Source organism: Serinus canaria, chromosome 17 (assembly GCF_022539315.1).
Source record: "Serinus canaria isolate serCan28SL12 chromosome 17, serCan2020, whole genome shotgun sequence".
NCBI lineage: Eukaryota > Metazoa > Chordata > Aves > Passeriformes > Fringillidae > Serinus > Serinus canaria.
Genome location: NC_066330.1, coordinates 7,590,359 through 7,607,948, shown reverse-complemented (window position 1 = coordinate 7,607,948; position 17,590 = coordinate 7,590,359). Strand labels below are relative to the sequence as shown.

The 17,590-nt window shown below is 50.2% G+C and overlaps 1 protein-coding gene across 1 annotated transcript in view; it reads right to left on the bottom strand.

Moving 5' to 3' along the window:
* Positions 1 to 17,590, bottom strand: part of ASTN2 (astrotactin 2) — a 299,849-nt gene that overhangs the window by 140,432 nt on the left and 141,827 nt on the right. The window contains exons 11-12 of the mRNA XM_030231263.2: positions 14,579 to 14,729; positions 1,707 to 1,873 (exon numbers count right to left, since the gene is read on the bottom strand). Coding sequence (XP_030087123.1) covers positions 1,707 to 1,873; positions 14,579 to 14,729 — 318 coding nt within the window. The remainder of the gene's footprint in view (positions 1 to 1,706; positions 1,874 to 14,578; positions 14,730 to 17,590) is intronic.

Below are 17,590 nucleotides of genomic sequence, written 5' to 3'. Positions count from 1 at the left end.
AGGCAGAGCTCCCTGGGCTGCTCTTCCCAGCAGTCAGAGCTGTGTGAGGTCTTTGCTGCACCTGCAGGCATTGGGACTTGATGGATGCTCCTCGAAGTTACTGCTAGCAACTCACTCCCCTTCTTGCTTGTGGGCATTTTCTTTCCAAAAGGGCTTTTTTTTTTTTTTTCCCCTTTCTTCATCCTAATCTGTCACACCGGGACATGGAGTAAGTTCCTGAGTGTGCCTGAGAGTGTGAGCCAGCCGTGGGGCTGGGGCAGGCGATGGATGGCTGCAGCTGTGCAGCATAAAGCCAGATAATCACTGAGCTCCTTTTAGAGCACACTGCAGCCAGGGAGATTTTCCTGAGAGAAAATGCTAAATTGTGTAGGATTATAAGATCCTGGCCAAAATCAGGGATGAGACTCTATTTTTAAGAGAGGTACAGGGGAGGAAAAAAAAAAGTAATTTTTAAAAGTAGTATTTTTTAAACAAATCCTACACCTTCCCCTCCAACACACAATGTACAATTTTTGGGTCCCTTCACAGTGAGTCACAGCTCACACTGTACTGTCACACAGTGGGGGAGAGAAGGAAGGTGCATCTGCTCACACTGCTCCTCACACTTCCCTCAGGAAAACCAGGTGCCTCTATTCCGTGCTGGAATTCAGCTCCATCAACAGCCTTTTTCTTGGACCCTCAGCTCCAGGCTGGGCTGGGATGGGTGGCACAGGAGGTGGCAGGGATGGAGATTCACAGAACGAACAGAATCCCTGGGTTGGAAGAGACCTTCAAGATCATCCAGTCCAACCCAGCCCCAACAGCTCAGCTCACCCCTGGCACCCAGTGCCACATCCAGGCTTTGTTAAACACACCCAGGGATGGGGACTCCACACCTCCCTGGGCAGCCATGCCAGAACTTTATCACCCTTTCTGTGAAAAACTTTTTCCTGAACTCTGACCTAAATTTCCCTTGGTGCAGCTTGAGATGAGATGAATGAAAGTCATGCAGTAATTCCCACAGGAACTACTGGAACTCATGGAAAAGACAAGAATTTTTGATTATAGGCAAAGACAGAAGCAGTAATTTGGGGCTCATCATTTATCCATGCCTTGTTTTAGCAAATTGTAATAAACAATTAACTGTTTTAGCTCAGGCTTTGAGCCCATCATTGGTAATTGCCAAGAATACTCCCATGGCCAAGGCTATTGCTTTAGCAGCACACACAACAGAGAAAGTCATGCCAATACAAGAGCAGCAAGTGGTGTTTGAACGAGCAGATATGGACACTGCTGTTTTTTGGATAAAAGACATTGGCTGTGATCAACCACAGATGAGCTGCAGCTTGATGTATAGTAACAAAACAATAATTATAGGAAGGGATTGCTTGTTGAGGAGCCCTGGAGGGGACTGACTGTGGAAAAGGTTTTACAGGGACTTCTGTGAGCCAGAGAGAAGATCGGCAAGAGGATCCACGTTCACACCTGAAAGAATTTTCTACAAGGTTGTTGACACAGAAACCAAGAAAGAAGGAAGGATAAATAAGAGAAACCTGCAACTGCCTGTTCCAATGGGCACTTTGTCTTTCCTGACCAGTGAGTAAAGTGTAAACTGATGGCTTTTGTGAGAATGTATAAAAGGCATGCAGGCCAGGATAAAAACAGTTTGAAGTGCTGCTTTGTATTGTGACCATCTCAACTGTAACAACTGACTAGAGGAGACTCACCCACAGAACATGAAGATGGTGCTGGAGGAGGGGTCGTGGGGCAGGGGCAGGGTCTGCTGCAGGCAGAGCTGCTCGCAGCCGCCGTTGAAGCCATCGGAGCAGTCGATCCCTTTGGAGTAGTCGTAGCACCCGGTGCCATCCTTCATGGGCCGCAGGTCCTCGGGGCACTGCAGTGAGACAGGACACAGGAAAGGTCACCTGGGCATCCTCCCCCAGCCTGGAGTCCCTGTGCCTCTCAGGGCACAGCCCATCCCAAAGCCAGTGCTGCTCAACTCCTTTTCCAGCTGAAGGAGAAGGGTTTGTCCTGAGAGATGGATGGGGTAGCATCATCTCACGTGGTCATCTCACATCATCTCACCCAGTCCTTGGGAAAGGAGCAAGGATTTGGTCTGCTGCAAATGCCTTCCCCCTCATCCTCCCTCTGGAAGAGGGTGAAATCCTCGGGGCAGCAAAACCACGTGGCAATAAAGCCTCAAGCCAGTGTGAGGCAAAAGTTCACAACCTTCTGTGTTTGCTCCCTGTTCTCCAGAATGCTGGAAAATCCAGTGCAGCCCAGAAAGAAACACTTCAACACCTGGAACCAACCCAGAGAACCATCTCAGTGCTTAGGAATGACCTAGAAATCCATCTCAACCCATGCCAGGCAGGTCAGCAAGCATGGCCCTGGCATTGTGCCCAAAAGGATCTTGATGCCCGCTGGGCAGGACCAGCCCATGGCAGAAGCAGGACTTAGGGCAGCCAGGATGGCAGCACAGGCTCATCAGTTTTCCACAGCTGAGGAAACCATGGCTCTAATTTCTAATTCCAGTTCCCTAGATTGTTTTCCTTGCCCCAAAAGATAAAAGCCAGCAGATGGCAAATGCCATCGATAAATTGTCACCCAGATTAAAGCACACTTCCATTCTTGTTATTTATCTCTTTCCACCAAACAGACATGCACACAAACACAAAGGCCAGTCCTTGAAAAAATAAATAAATCTTGTCTGGGAGCAGCTCACAATTAAAAATGCATTATGGAATTTCTTGAAGATGAGTTAGACTAGAGATAGCACAGGTAGTGATGAAGGCAGCTTATAAATGGCCTCTGTCAAGCAGAAGAAAGGTTATAAAACTGCTATACTTCGTGCTTAAAAAAGTAAATCAGTTTTCTATGTGAGCAAAATGCTGTACATATTAATAAAAGCTCAGGAGACCCTGGACCTTGTGTTCACTGACACCAGCAGGGTCCTGATGGGAGATGGGCTCCTGAGCCTCACTCACTCTTGGCTACTTAAGAAGGAAACAGGGACAGCAGAAAGAGGCTTTAGGGACTCCTGGCCCACTCTGAGCCATCGCAGAATCCTAGAATGTTTGGGTTGGAAGAGACTTCTCAAGACCATCCAGTTCCAACCCTACTGCCATGGGCAGGGCTCCTTCCACTATCCCAGGTTGCTCCAACCTGGCCTTGGACACTTCCAGGGATCCTTAGGGACAGCCACAGCTTCTCTGGGCAGCCTGTGCCAGGGTCTCACCACCCTCACAGGGAAGAATTCCCTCCTAACATCTAATCTAAACCTCCCTTCCTTCAGTTTAAAACCATCACACCTGTCCTGCCCTGCTGTAAAGTTCATCCCCATCTTTCTCTCCACCCCCTAGAAACCCTGTGCCACTTCCCTACAGCAGCAGCATCAAAACTGCTTCTGCCCCACCTGCAGCAACACAGGGATGTGTTGACCTCTGTGCCAGCTGTCCCTCAGATCCCTCACTGCCCTCAGCTCTGAAGTTTGCAAACCTCAGCAGCATCCTTGGGGACACCAGGTAAGGCAAGAAGGGAAGGCACAAGGCTTTTCCATCTAAAGGATTTTGGCAGCAAAGGGCTCTGGAATGGGATGCTGTCCATCCTTGCAGAGCAGGCAGGGTCCCAAAGACACAGCTCTGAAATTAGCAGCAGGAAGCAGCAGAAGACTGGGGAGCAGGAGCCTTTCCAGATGCATACACAGAACAGGAGAGGACACTGAGAACAATCTGTGCTTTCCACCACCCCAGAGCTGCCTGGGAAACAGCACCAGGATGAGAGTGTTTGTGAATCTGCAGATACAGCTCTTATCTCCCGTGCTCTCCTCCTTGTCTGCTGTAAGAGCAGAGCTGTGCAAATTGGCAGAGAGGATCTCCCTGGAGGGCACAGGGAGCTCTGGCTGCAAACAGCATCTCTGCTTCATGGCACTGCATCCTCCCCTCTGCTGCTCTCCCCACATCCACAGGGATGGGGGGGCCAGGGCTCTGCCTGAGTTCCCTCTGGAGATCCTGAGGAATATTCCAGGGTGCTGAAGGCAGTTGGATGGGACTGTAAGGCAGCAGGAGCTGCAGGACCACAGCCAGAGGATCAGCCATGGCACTTGGAATTCTTGCCTTGGCACAGATCCATGGGCTGAGCTCAGCACCTTCTCCAGCCCACAGAGGAAGAAGATGGTTCTTTCCCTGTGACTGGGTTAGTGGGTCAGCAAAGCCCTCCCTCCCTTTGTCCTACTCTGCTTGAGGCCACCCTTGGGATATTCCTCCAGTTTTGGCTCTTAACCACCACAAAACGTGTTTCCTTTCAGTTCATAATTATGCATCCTAATAGTCATTAATTACAGCAGGCAAATAGCTCAGCACAGCATTTGCGAAAGCCCTCCTGTCTCTCCACATCCATCCCTGCTCAGAGCAGAGCTGGCTCTCCTGTTAGCTGCTGTGCTGCAGCACGGAGCACTCCAGGGACAGAAAGCTTTGGGAGCCAACTTGGGATGTATCCCTGCTCAGGAGAGCCAGGGGAAACAGCAAACTTGGCAATTAGTACTGGCCAGGCAACACCAGCCTCTCCATGGAGGGTTTGGCAGGGATGAATAGGTGGTGAAGCAATTACTGAGCACAATAAATCACAGAATGGTTTGGGTGGGCGGGGACCTTAAAAATCAGCTCAACTCCCCTGCCATGGGCAGGCTGCTCCAAGCCCTCTCCAGCCTGGCCTTGGATACTTCCTGGGGCAGCCACAGCTTTTCTAGGCTTATAAATCTTTGTAACACACCTCCCTGCCCCTGGAGCAGAGGATTTCCCATCGGGATGCCCCACCAATCGATCAGAGTGGGGGAAAACTGAAGTCCTTTGGAGTGCAGCTATGTTCCTGCCCACAGGAATCAGAAATGCCCATGGAAAAAGGCAGTTTGTGCTAATCCTGACTCCCTGATGGATCAGCTTGGGCTTCTGGATGGGCTTGGAAAGCCAGCACTCACCCACAGTGTGTGCACTGTGCTTTTACAAAGGAGCAGATCTGTTCTTGCTGACATTGATTCGCCTGGCTTGGGCAGCAGAGAACCAATAATTACGGTGAGTTTTAATCAATGCCCCATCAATTTAGGTGCAGTTCAATTTGCAATCTGCCTTGGCAGTGACACAGGACGGGGGGCTCTGTTGGAAAATGATTACAAAATCAATAAGCAACTGGGTCAATAATTCTGTCTGGGTGAGCAGGGGTGGCACGTCCCACCCTGGTGGGAGGAAAGCTGGTGCCCCAGCAGGTCCTGGGCAAACACCTCTGCACACCCCTGATCCACACATGGATTTATTGAGCAACAGAAGCAAAGGGATCCCACACACTGTTACCCAGAGACTGAAAAGAAAAAGCAGTTTATGGTTTACCACGTTAGACTCTTATTGCAAGTGTTCACTTCCAATTCCCAGCCCGTCCTTTATCCATGGAGCTGACCAGGAAATACAGCTTGGGAAAAGGGTCTGGTGCTTAATCCATGCTATGGAAAGGAAAAGGAGATCTAGGGGGAAACTCCAGCTCATGGTCTGCTCAGAATTCAAGGAGAGAGAAGCTGTTACCATACAAATATAATTCCACAGTCTTGCAAATCCACTCCATCTATGCAGAAGTGAACTGATTTCTCTGTGCTGACAGACCACCCTGAAAAATTGCTCTTGGCATTGGAAAAGAAAACTTTCTTTTCTTGTTGTGTGTTAGCACTGATAACACAGGTCCTGAAGGCTAAACATGACCCTCAGCTCCAATGCTCTGACCCTGCTGCTGCCAAGGGGTCTGAGGAGAAGGAGCCACCAGCAGCTCCACATGGTTTGGCTGATGGCACAGTTGGACACCAGCCCATCCCCTCCCATCCCAGAGCACACAGGTCCTTATTCCTGTGATTGCAGTCAGCAAATGAATTTTGAGTACTCCCAGGGAATGGATGTGCTGAATAGGAAGTGCTATTTTTATCTGTTGTTTTGCAAAACAGGCTTTTTTCGCTTTTAAATGACATCTCCAAGGTGACACGGAGTGGCAGATTTGGCAGGGCCTGCTGCCACATGCCCACAGCCACCCCTGGGAATAACCAGATCCAGCCTCACCCATACACAGGGGCCATGGTTTGGAGCAGAATGGGACGTGCCTGTGCCCACTGTGCCCACTGCTGTCACCCCAGCACAGCGTGTGGCACCGTGTGCCCTCCTGCCACCAGGATTGGGCACAGCCCCTCTGCCATCAGCACCAGCAGCACCCCCAGCACAGCCAGGGCAACCCCAGCAGGAGGAGGATCACCTCTGGGGGAAAGAACACAAGCACACAGCAGAACCTGTGTCAGACTGTGCCTTAGGAAAATAAATCCCTGGACAAGTCCCTGCTCATGTAAAGTAAAAAAGGAGCCTTTGCTCGCTCTCTCGTTTGCAAAGCTCGTTAGCAGCAAGATGGGTGAGGGGTCACTGGAAGGCAAATCATTACTGACACTGAGCCCCCAGGTGGGAGCACATCCACTCTCCTCCATCTGAGCTGCCTGCCAGAGCTGCTCAGCTCAGCTCCTCTCCTCCATTATTAAGTTTAAAAAACCAGAATACTTTATTAAGTGTTTCTGTAGAGACTAAACTGCCCTTTTTGTTATTCCACTCTGTTTTCTCAACAACAGCAGCCTTCTAGTCAGAGCCTTCTGTCTCAGGTGCTGCAGGTGATGCTCTGGGTACAGATGAGTCTGTTAAAACCACAGAGGGAAGCTGCCACCAAACCCCACTCCCAGTGCTGCTCCAGGCACCATTCTCATGCCTGGATGCTCCAGAAGTGAGACCCAGGACCCCAGGCTGCATCCCTAGCACTGCTGGCCCGAGGCAGCACAATCAGCTGGTGGCTCAGTGTCACAGAGCACCTAGGGGCATTTCCAAAGGCCCTAATGACCCCCCTTTGTGCCGAGTCCTCATCGAGGACCATTTCTAAAAGCCCTAATGACCCCCCTTTGTGCCGAGGAACCTCCTCAGCATGAGACAAAAACTTAAATCCCAGACACTGCTAAGGTACAAGCAAGTGCCAGCATTTTAATGAGCTCCTGTCTATGCACTGGCATGTGTTTATTGTCTTGCTGGAGCTCAGAAATGATACAAATGCAGTAAACCCCTCTGTGTCCATATATATATATATATATATATATGGACAATTCTAGCTTATTTTGCCTTGTTTTCTTGACCCAGAAGGCCCCTGGTGAGCAAAGCTCCTCAGCAGCAGCAGGACAGAGCCTGGCTGTATGCTGCTCAGCTCTCTGCCTGTGAGATTTATCCCTTCTCTACCAATATTTTGATAAAACAGAGCCAAAATGCTGGTTGCTAAAGGGCTCTCCAGAGCCTCCGCAGGGCAGGGATGTCCCCACCAACCCCAGCTGTGGCAGAGCCCTTCCTGACACCCCACAGAGGGGGGAACATCCTTCCCAGAGGGGAACATTACAACCATTTTCTGAAATAACAGTCATTATCTTCCCACTCTTTCTCCCCCTCCCTCCTTTTCCCCTGCTTCCTTTTCCCTTTAAAGATCATCAATCATTATTTTAGCCTCAGAAAATCAAACCCATCTGTCTTGCAGGCTCCTGAGAACATGCTGCTTGTGTTTGTCAGCCTGTGTGAAAGTGGGACGGGGGATCCATGGGGGAGATGAGGCAGCACCTCCTCACCTCTGCCCACCCTGCAGTGAACCCTCCCAGGCAAGTCACTGTGTGTGTGTGTGTGTCTGTGTGCACCTCAGTCCCAAGAGGGAGGGATTTGTTTCAAGCAGCTGGTGGGATGCCTTGCACACAGGAAGAAGTGTTCCTGGAGCAAGGAAATCTGCTTCCCTTCCAGAAGTCACCAACAGCCCATTTTGGGGTGTGCTGCTATCTCCTGCCTGTCAGGGCATTTTCAGTCACAGCAGAAGCTGGCACCTCCAAAAGCCTTCAGGAAAACAGAAATTCAAGCCCTGCCCCACATGACTCACCCATCAGGGTGCAGCCCAGCCACAACACTACAGACCCAATCCTACATCCCAAACCAATCCCACAGCCCCAGGCCAGCTGTGATCCCAGTCTGGTGAAGGAGCAGAGGGGCACTGGCCAAGCCCTCAAGGAAAACTGCTGAAAAAAGCCATTACTGGAGAAAACAGAACTTTTATCATCCAAACCACTCCTTCCCTGAGCAGGCAGAGACCTCCAGCTCACCTTGGTGCTTCCTGAGCTATTCCCCTTGCTTCAAACCAGCCACCCCTTGCCCACGAGGTGTAAAGCAAAAGCAGGTGGGTGGTTTGCTCCCACCCACCACCAGCCCTGACCCCAACAGCCTCTTCCCTCTTTCCTCCTCAAATCCCATTTTCAGCACAGGTATTTACCTGGATTAATGAGATAAAATCCAAAAGCACAGGTTCCTTGGAGGGGGACTTGCTGTTGAGCTCAGGGGGCTTCTGCTTCCAACCACTATGTGAGAAAGGAGTCAGCTCCTGCCCCTGGGAGCCAGTGAGACTTTAAAGGGATTAGGAGAGACTGGTTTCCTCATCTCCCCCCCTGGTGTGTGCATCTCTCCCATAATTAGCTAGGTTCCTCTCAAGGCAGGGACGGGTAAGTTTTTATTTTTCAATGAACAATTGTCTGTCAGAAAAATGCAGATTTGATGAAGCTTAAGTGCTTTGTGGGATCCCATCAATTACATCTCAAAACTCATTGGGAAATTAGGAGAGCATTTAATTTTGACAAGGTTGAAATGTTTTGGTTTCCATCACCTAATTTTGTTTTTATTTCGGGCTGTACACTAGGATAAGGCAATATAAAACAAAGCTCCAGATGATAACGGTGGAATTAAACACTTCCTTCTCCTTTATAGAAAGGAAATGTTTTGAACCAAAGTATTTTGGAATTTTCACGTATGTAAGGCATTTCTGCACAGCAATTTGGTTTTGCTGAAACTCCCAATCACCCCATTTCCTCCCAGGAAACAAAAAGGTCTCAGCATCACCCACATTTCAAAGCATCTCTCATCATAATTTCAAAGCATCTCTCCGTGGTCCCTAAGCCACCTCTGGTTTCCCTAAATGTCTCCCATGTAAAACCATGGCACTCGTGCTGGAAGGAGGAGTAGAAAGCAGTAGCCCTGCTCTGCTCCTTCATTTCTAATCCCATTTCTCCCCAAAACGGTTACACTCCTAAATTAAGCCATTTCTCTGCCACAATGCAGCAGTGAGGAAGGAACAGCCCATCATTCTGAGGTGGGAGAGAGCAAGGCAAGGATTAGCCCCAAACAAGCTGTGCTAAGGCTTATATGCCTGTGTGGACCATGCCAAATTCCTCCTCCTTCTGTGTCTAAAGAGGCTGGGACCAACACCACACCAGTGTCACTGCAAGCCACAAGTGCATTAAGTCACTCTCTGGTAGATGTTCTTCCTCCTGCATCCTGCTGAGCCAAATTCCCTCCTTTGTGATGGGCTGACCCAACCATCACAGGGAGGGACAGCTCAGGTCATTCTTGTAGGCTAACAGCACTGTTTTCTTGCTCAGACTAGAAATAAATCTCTGCCAGAGGCACCCGAGCCTGTGAGGATGAGCAGGGTTTCGTGTCTGTGCAGAACAGCAGCACCCAGTGCCCGAGCTGGGCGAGGCTCTGCCAGCTCTTGCCAACACCTCTCCCAAGGTGGGATGGCTCCTGGAGCACAGCCCTGCTTTAGCCCTTCCACATCCACCTGCAACATCCTGGGCTCCAGGAGCACTCTGAGGTGACTTAAGGAACTAACTCACCAATCCCTGCAGGCACAGAGATGCCACAGAACCATCAGCCCACACCAGCTGCCCCCCCTACTGCAGTCAGGCTCTCCACCTTAATCAAACAAGGGACTAATTCTGGTGATTCAGGACCTCGAGCTGCCTCCTCACCCCCAGTGAGACAGCTCACACCATTCTGCTTCTCCAGGTGGTCCTCACAGTGAGGAGACCCCATCCTGGAGGCACCATGGGGCTCAGACACCTGGACCTGCTGCTGCCGTCCTCATGCAGTGATGCTGAGGATGCCAAAATGCACTGGGAGAGAACAGAGCACCTCCTGCCTAGCTCGTGTGCTAAGACCAAAAACTCACCACTCTTATTTTCAATAAGGCTGCAATCCTGCCTTTCTAGGCTCAAAAATGCACTTGGTCATGGGACAATACATGGAAGCCCCCCTCCTTCTCCTCAGGTGGGTGAGAGGACTAGCACCAGAGAGCGAATCTGAGAGACAGCTGGGGAAACCTGAATTTAAGCCATGATGCAGGTGTTTCCTTCAGTCTCTCAGGGCAAATTCACAGGTTTTCATCTCAAATTATAAATCACCAACACATGAGGGTTAAGCATTTTCCCTCCTTCAGCATCCCCCCTCCAGGCTGTGCAGCTACCAGAGTGCCAGCAGAAAAGTTCAGTAAAATTTCCTTTCTAGGATATAGCCTGAATAATTCCTCTAGCACACTTTCTCCTGGCTTGATGTGATCCCTGCAACATGGTGCAAAACACACACAGGACTCAAAGTGCAGAGGCACTGGATTAAGAGAAATTCACTGGGATTTTGTTTTCTTGGGAAATTCCTACAGCCTGACCAGATCCATCAGCAGTTCAAGAGTGCAGCAAGAAAAAGCAGCATGGAAGCAGATTTTCTAGAGCTTGGGGGCTGTTTGGTTATGTTAGGGCTCAAACACAAGGTTCCAGTTAGCCATGCCAAGGTCTTGGCAAGGTTGCAGCTGGTAATTCTTAAAATTACCTGGATAAAAAAAGGCCTCCGATAAGAAAAGAAGTGCAGAAACCCTTTATGCACTCATGCCATCTACTGGGTACACACAAAACCAACAGAAAACCACGAGATGGGGGGAAAAAGGGATCCCATTGGGGTGGGCAGGTGGGGAGCTGCCTCCCCTGTGGGTGGGAACCCTGCTGGAGAGGCTTTAGGGTCTTCAGGTGATGCCTAAAAAGGAGGATTTTAACTGAGCAAAGTGACCCACTCATTCCTCCCCACCATCAGCCCAAGGAGACTCAGCCAGGCTCCAGCACGAGCTGTGAGCAATCCACCCTTGACTTTTTAACTGAGACCTTTTAAGGCCAAACAATTATGTGATGGCAGAGCCCACACCACTAAAAACCCAGAGATAAATGCATCCCAGTCCTTGCAGAATTACTGGAAGCCATATTAAGGGCATGAAGGAACTGGTAACAGATGATGATTATACATAAAAGGAATAAGAAATCTTTGAGATTTGTGCTGCTCCCTGGTTGAGCCACTCAGCTCCAGCTCTGTGGTGCATTAATTGCTTACAAGGCTGCATGTATATTTTATGCTCACTACCTGCCTGGAACATTTGTTGGATTTAGCCTTGATTGATGAACCACTGATTATATACTTCTGTGGTCCTCAGCAAATTAATAAACTGTTGACTGGTAGAGATTAACAACATGTCATGATTTGTGAATCTGTGTCCAGAGTAAAGCTGGAGCAAACCTAGTGCTAAAATTAGTAGGCAAATGCTCCCTGAACTCTATAAAAAGGGGATAGCTTAATTAAATTACATCCCGATATTGCCCATAGCACTTACCAAATTGGCAAATTGAGTTCACAGCAGTTCAGCTTCAAAACTAACTGACATCCCTGAAAACTTGCAGCACATGACCCCATCCCTTCTTGCATTGCAAGCCTAGCTCACACCCAGCAGGCTCCAGGAGCAGGGGTGAGGAGAGGCAGCACAGGAATGGGCAGAGAAAGTACCAGAATGTCTCAAACTGAGCCTGTGTGAGCTCTGAGGCTCCACTCCCAGCCCCTCTGATCCCACTCAGCACCACGAGCACCACCCAGGGCTAGGGGCAGTGCTGCCAGCCCCCCATTAGGCTTTTCCCTGGTCAGTGGCCATGGAGCATGGTCAGAAACATGGGGACAGCTCCATCCACACCTCTCCTCAACCCCTCTTTTGCCAGGGACCAACAGGAGATGAGAATAAAACATTGCACAGGGTTGGGAGAGCTGGGAAGCAGCATGGGCTGGGGGAGTCCAAAGGGAAGCAGGGAGACAAGGGCTGGGGTGGGATGCAGTGGCTGTCCCCACACCCCCCTGGGCAGCTCAGCTCTGCTGTCCCCAGGCTGTCACTGGGGAGCTTCACCCCAAGACTGGAGAGGGACAGAGCAGCCTCATGCTCCTGCAGTGGGGAGAAAAAGGGGTGAAGAGCCCAGTGGGGAGAGACTGTCTCCTGTCCCCATGGGATGCATGGCCCCAGGAGCCTGCTGTGATGACAGCATGGGGGTTCCTGTGGTCCCCAAGTGTCACTGGTCACCCACAGCTCTCGGGGAGGGGGTGCCCTCCAGGAGAATGCTCCTGCTGCTCCTCCCTTGTCCCCTCACTGCTCCATTCTCTTTACACACAGCCTCAGTCAGGCATTACAGAAGCTGGGGTCTGTTTTCCCCAAGTGACACAGTTTTCCTTTTGTGCCTCTCCACATGCCAGCACTAGGGCTGTAATTTATTGACAACTTCTATCTTAATATGTCCTGATTTTAAAAAGAGGCACCACTTCCCACAGGCGTGAGGTGATCAGAGCCCTGACTCCTTCTGACAGCGGGCAAGGACGTTGGCATTCAGAGCAAAATAACACCCCAAAAACGGGGGGAACACCCCAAAAAGACTAGAAAGGCAGTTGTTCCTTGGAAAAGGGGACAAAGAAAAAAAACAGCAATGGGAGAAGAAAGGAGGAAGGGGAGAGGAGCAGCAAGGGGGAGATGGCACCAGGTTGCTGGTGACACATCAGACTGTCATGCTAAATGGCCTTAACAAGCAACCTGAGAAGGGGATAATGAAAACACCTCCCCCCGGGACAGCACGGCTCCAGCCTGACCTTTCCCAGCTGCCGTGTACAAACATCTTCAATAAATAAAGAGACACTTACCTCCTGTCTCTGCTGAGACAAGAGGGATGTGCTGAGGGGGCCCTGCCTGCGGTGAGGTGAGGGGTTCCAGGGGTTTAGGAGCAGTGAAGGTGTGGTGGAGGGGCGGGTGGAGGGGGTGACAGCTCTGGACCCCTTCAGGTGTCACCATGGTGTCCTGGCAGGCAGGGCCTTCGACAACAGGCACAAAGGGATGCTCCAGGTTTGCCCCACTTCCCAAGGCTCTGTCCTGTGTCTCTGCACGTCATCCTGGATTCACACAGGCTCCTCAGGCACAGAAGGGATGACTTTGATGTCTGGGCGAGGTGCTGAGCTCTGCTGCTCCCAGCTGGAAGCACAGCAAAACCCCTCTGGGCATCAGTGCCTGGGAACACCTCCCTGGAACTGTTCACAGCCAGGCCCTGGGTAGCCTGCTCCAGTGGAAGGTGTCCCTGCCCATGGCAGGGGGTTAGCACAAGGTGACCTTGAAGGTCCTCTCCAACTCAAACCCTTCTAGAATTCTATGACTCAGAGCCTTCTGCCCAAAACTAATGGTCTGGGGTCTAGGAGATCTTCTGGACTTTGCAAAACCTGGGACTCAGTGGATGGTTTGGTAAGACATCAGCATGTTCAGAAACAAATCAAGACTCTGAGGGTGTCAGAGATGCCCAGAGGTGGTTATGCTCTGGGGGTGGTTCACCTTTCTTCTGCACTAGGAAGCACAAAGCAGGAGAAAAATCAAGGCAGCTTTCCACCCCTGCTCCTTGACAAGCAGAAAAGTGACCACCAGCCTCAAGCAATTTTTTTTTTTCTTTTGCTCATCTGGACACCTGGGCTGCTTCCCTGGAGTCCTTATGGCATTTGTGCTTTGCCATGAAGGCCCAGGACTGGGGAAAGTCCACCTGCAGCACACATATCCCCTCAGCCACAGGAAGCAGGAGCAGGTCACATCTCCTTCTGGCTTGTCCCCAAAGCAGAGGACAGCTCTGAGGACCCCACAGCCCCAGTACCAACCCCACAGCCCCAGTATGTACCCCACAGCTCCAGCACCTACCCAACAGCCCCAGTATGTACCTCAAAGCTCCAGTACTTACATAGAGCCCCAACACCAACCTACAGTCTCAGTACTCACCTGACAGCCCCAGCAACTACCCCACAGCTCCAGCACCTACCACATAGCCCCAGCACTCACCCCACAGCTCCAGCACCCACCACATAGCCCCAGCACCTATCCCACAGCCCCAGTATCTCCCCACAGCCCCAGCACGTACCCCACTGCCCCACTACCTACACCAGAGCCCCAGCACCCATCCCACAATCCCAGTATCCACCCCACAGCCCAAGTATGTACCCCAGAACAACAGCACATACCCCACAGCCCCAGCACTACCCCAGAGCCCCAGCACTACCCCACAGCCCCAGCACTCACCCCAGAGCCCCAGCACTACCCCACAGCCCCAGCACTACCCCAGAGCCCCAGCACTACCCCAGAGCCCCAGCAGTGTACCCCCCAGAGCCCCAGCATGTACCCCACAGCCCCAGCCCCAGCACTCCCGCTCACCCCCACCCAGCATGCCCAGCCCACTGTACCCCACCCCAGCAGCCCCAGCATGTACCCCCACAGCCCCCAGCCCACACGTACCCCACAGCCCCAGCACGTACCCCACAGCCCCAGCACGTACCCCAGAGCCCCAGCACTCCCCCACAGCCCCAGCACTCACCACACAGCCTGTGGAATCCACCCTGCGGTCGGACACACACTTGAAGTTGCGGGTGCAGCCGCCGTTGTTGCGGGAGCAGTCGCGGACGGGCCCGAAGGAGGAGAGCAAGTCATTGATGGTCTCGAAGTAGGTGGACAGCATCGCTTCTTCCCTTGGAGAGAAAAGGCACCGTTAGGGCTGGCAGGGAGCTGGCAGGGCATGGGCAGGACAGGGCAGTCCACACAGAGCTGCTCTGGCAAAATCCCTGATTAGAGACACCGAGCCAAAGGAAACGTCCTGTGAAAAGTGTGTATTTTAGCAAATATTAAAATGAATGTTGTATGCGTTATGTTAGAAAGTTATGCTGTACTAATTTTCTTAAGTAGTGTGTTAAATACAGTTTTAGGTTATAACAATGTTAAAATAGAAACTATGCTATGGAAGATACTTTTTAAAGAAAGGATTCACAGAGAGATGGCAGCCACAGGACACCTAAATCTTTCAGAGAAAAAGAATTTATTGCTCTCTTATCAGAAGAAATGAACTTCTTCCTGCCTCTCAGCCCTGAAGACACTCTCAGGATTCAGAGGCAGAAGCTGACACTGCCCAGACAGAATCCTGTGTTGGAATGGAATTGATGCATCATGTATGAGGTGTATGAATATGCAACAGGCTGTTGCTTTTAAGGGTTAATCCTCTGTTAACGTGGGGCCTTTTTCGGGCTTATTTTGCCAAGAAAGAGAGAGTTATGCCCAGACTGCCCATAACTCTTTGCTTTTATTGTCTCCTATTGTCCTAAATCCTAACTGTCCAAATTTTTATTACTCTAATTACATTACTATTTTTATAACCATTTTACTACTATTAAACTTTTAAAATTTTAAAAACAAATGACTGGCGTTTTTCACACTTCCCAAGGAAATTAGGGGTTTGTGATTATGCGTACAATAAACTTTCTGCATAACTCTGGCATCCTTCACTGAATCAACCAGTCATGGGGTTTCAAAGATAATATCCACCAGTTTTATGCAAACTAGCAACTGGGAGATGCTTTATTAGTAGTCTGGAGCTGGGTGTGAATCTTACCCTACACTAGACAAGAGGGAATCCAGAGCCATAAAACTCTTCCTGAATGTGGACGAAGCCTCCCTGAACATCCACACCTGTCCATCACCATCACCTACATCCACCCCAGGAACACTGCCATGCTGTCACAGGCCCCCAGCCACGTAATAATTAGCATTGACTCCATGATTCACAGAAGGCTGATCAATCTATTTATTATAAATATATCATTATTAAGAAACCCATTGCTTTTTTAGACAGGTACAATACACCTGGACCCAATTGGTCCTCCAATCCAAACACCATCACCAGTGCCTAATTAAGAAACCACCCCGGGTAAACAAATCTCCATAAGATATTCTTCATGTTCACAACAACAGGGGCAGCAGGTTAAGAGAAGAATTGTTTCTCATTCTTTCTCTGATCATTCTCACAGCCTTTCCCAGAAAGGCCTGAGAAAGCTGTCTGTTGCTCTCCGTAGCCAGAGTGCTGCTGCCACACTGCCAGAGCTGGACAGACACATGGAACCTGGCTTTGTGCTTGCTGGGATGTGCATGTGGAGCAGGTAACGCAGGGATGGGTGCAGGCACAGCTCTGCTGCTCTGCTCCAGCACAGGATGGATGGGCAAAGCCCCAGGCACTGCTGTGCTGTCACACCCCTCAAGCAAGAAGCATGAGCACCCAGGAATAATTCCAAGGCCACGTGAAGCCTTGGGAAGCTCCCAGCCCTGTCTCTCGGAGCTGCACACGCAGCAGATTTTGCCTGTGACAAAGCACTCAGGCACTCTGCCTTCTGCTGGATTCCTGCACAAGGAACACACATGCTTGTCAAGAGCTTTAAGCATCTCCAAGATATTTTTTCATCCTCAAAGCACAGTTAATATGTTAACCAATACCCACAGTGCATCCTGGGCAACAGAACCCATCACCTGGCAGGAGAGAGACAAAGTGATCAGAGAGAGAGGGAGGTCACTGAACAAGTCACTGATAGTGACAGACTTGACCTCCACAGGCTGTTTATTAGATCTTTACCCACAGAAGGCTCAAATTAACCCTGACCCCTCTGACCTCAACACCCCTGAGGCAATGCTGGGAGTCCCAGCATGGTTTATTCTCCTTGAGCCTCTCTCCTGCTCGGCCATCAGCACGATGACCCAATGCCCATCTCTGCTGTCCCTTTTTTGGGGGGTTTAATGTGAAAAAAATCTGCTTGGCAATGGAACAGCAGTAGAGGAATATTTACCAGCCCTGGAGGGCCACAGTGGGGCTGCCTGGAGGCAGCCCTGCATTCTCTATCAGCAGAGGGCCCCTGAGCTCACACGCTGTCACACTCACGCACACAGACCTGCCAACACCAAGTGCTCAAGAAATCATGAGTCAGGCATTAAAAAAGAATATAATGCAACTGGCACCAAAATGATGAGATTTTAAAAATAAATCAATTGCTGAGCTGTTCTGGGTGTTTTGGTTTTTTTTTTTTAATATTTTTCTCCCCTAAATTTGCTTTAGGGTATAACCAAGCTTTTCCCTGCAAAACTCAAGGGCTAGAAACTCCTCAGAGACCAAACCCAAATAAAGCCTTATGCAGTACTGACATCATGATTTTTTTAGATTGAGGATTTCAAGGCAATCACAGGATTCCCAAAGTTGGGACTGTCAATAAGGAAAACACCATTAAAAGCAGTGAGAAATAGTAAATTGGCACATCCCCATGGGCTGGGGTGGATGAGTTATCTCAGCACTGGGGCAGCTCTGTGTTCACTGTGGTGTCCCAAACAGCAAATTCATGTCTGTGCTGCCAGCTCTCACCCCAATTAATAATTCCCAATTAACTTTTCACTTGTAGCAATCAAGCTCCTGATATTCTCCCTTTCTTGGCCCACCTCCTAGATTTTCCAGCATATTTGGAGACGAATCTCCCTCTGTCCTTTCTTGGTCATGTTTCAAATATCTTTAGAGGCCGTTTTC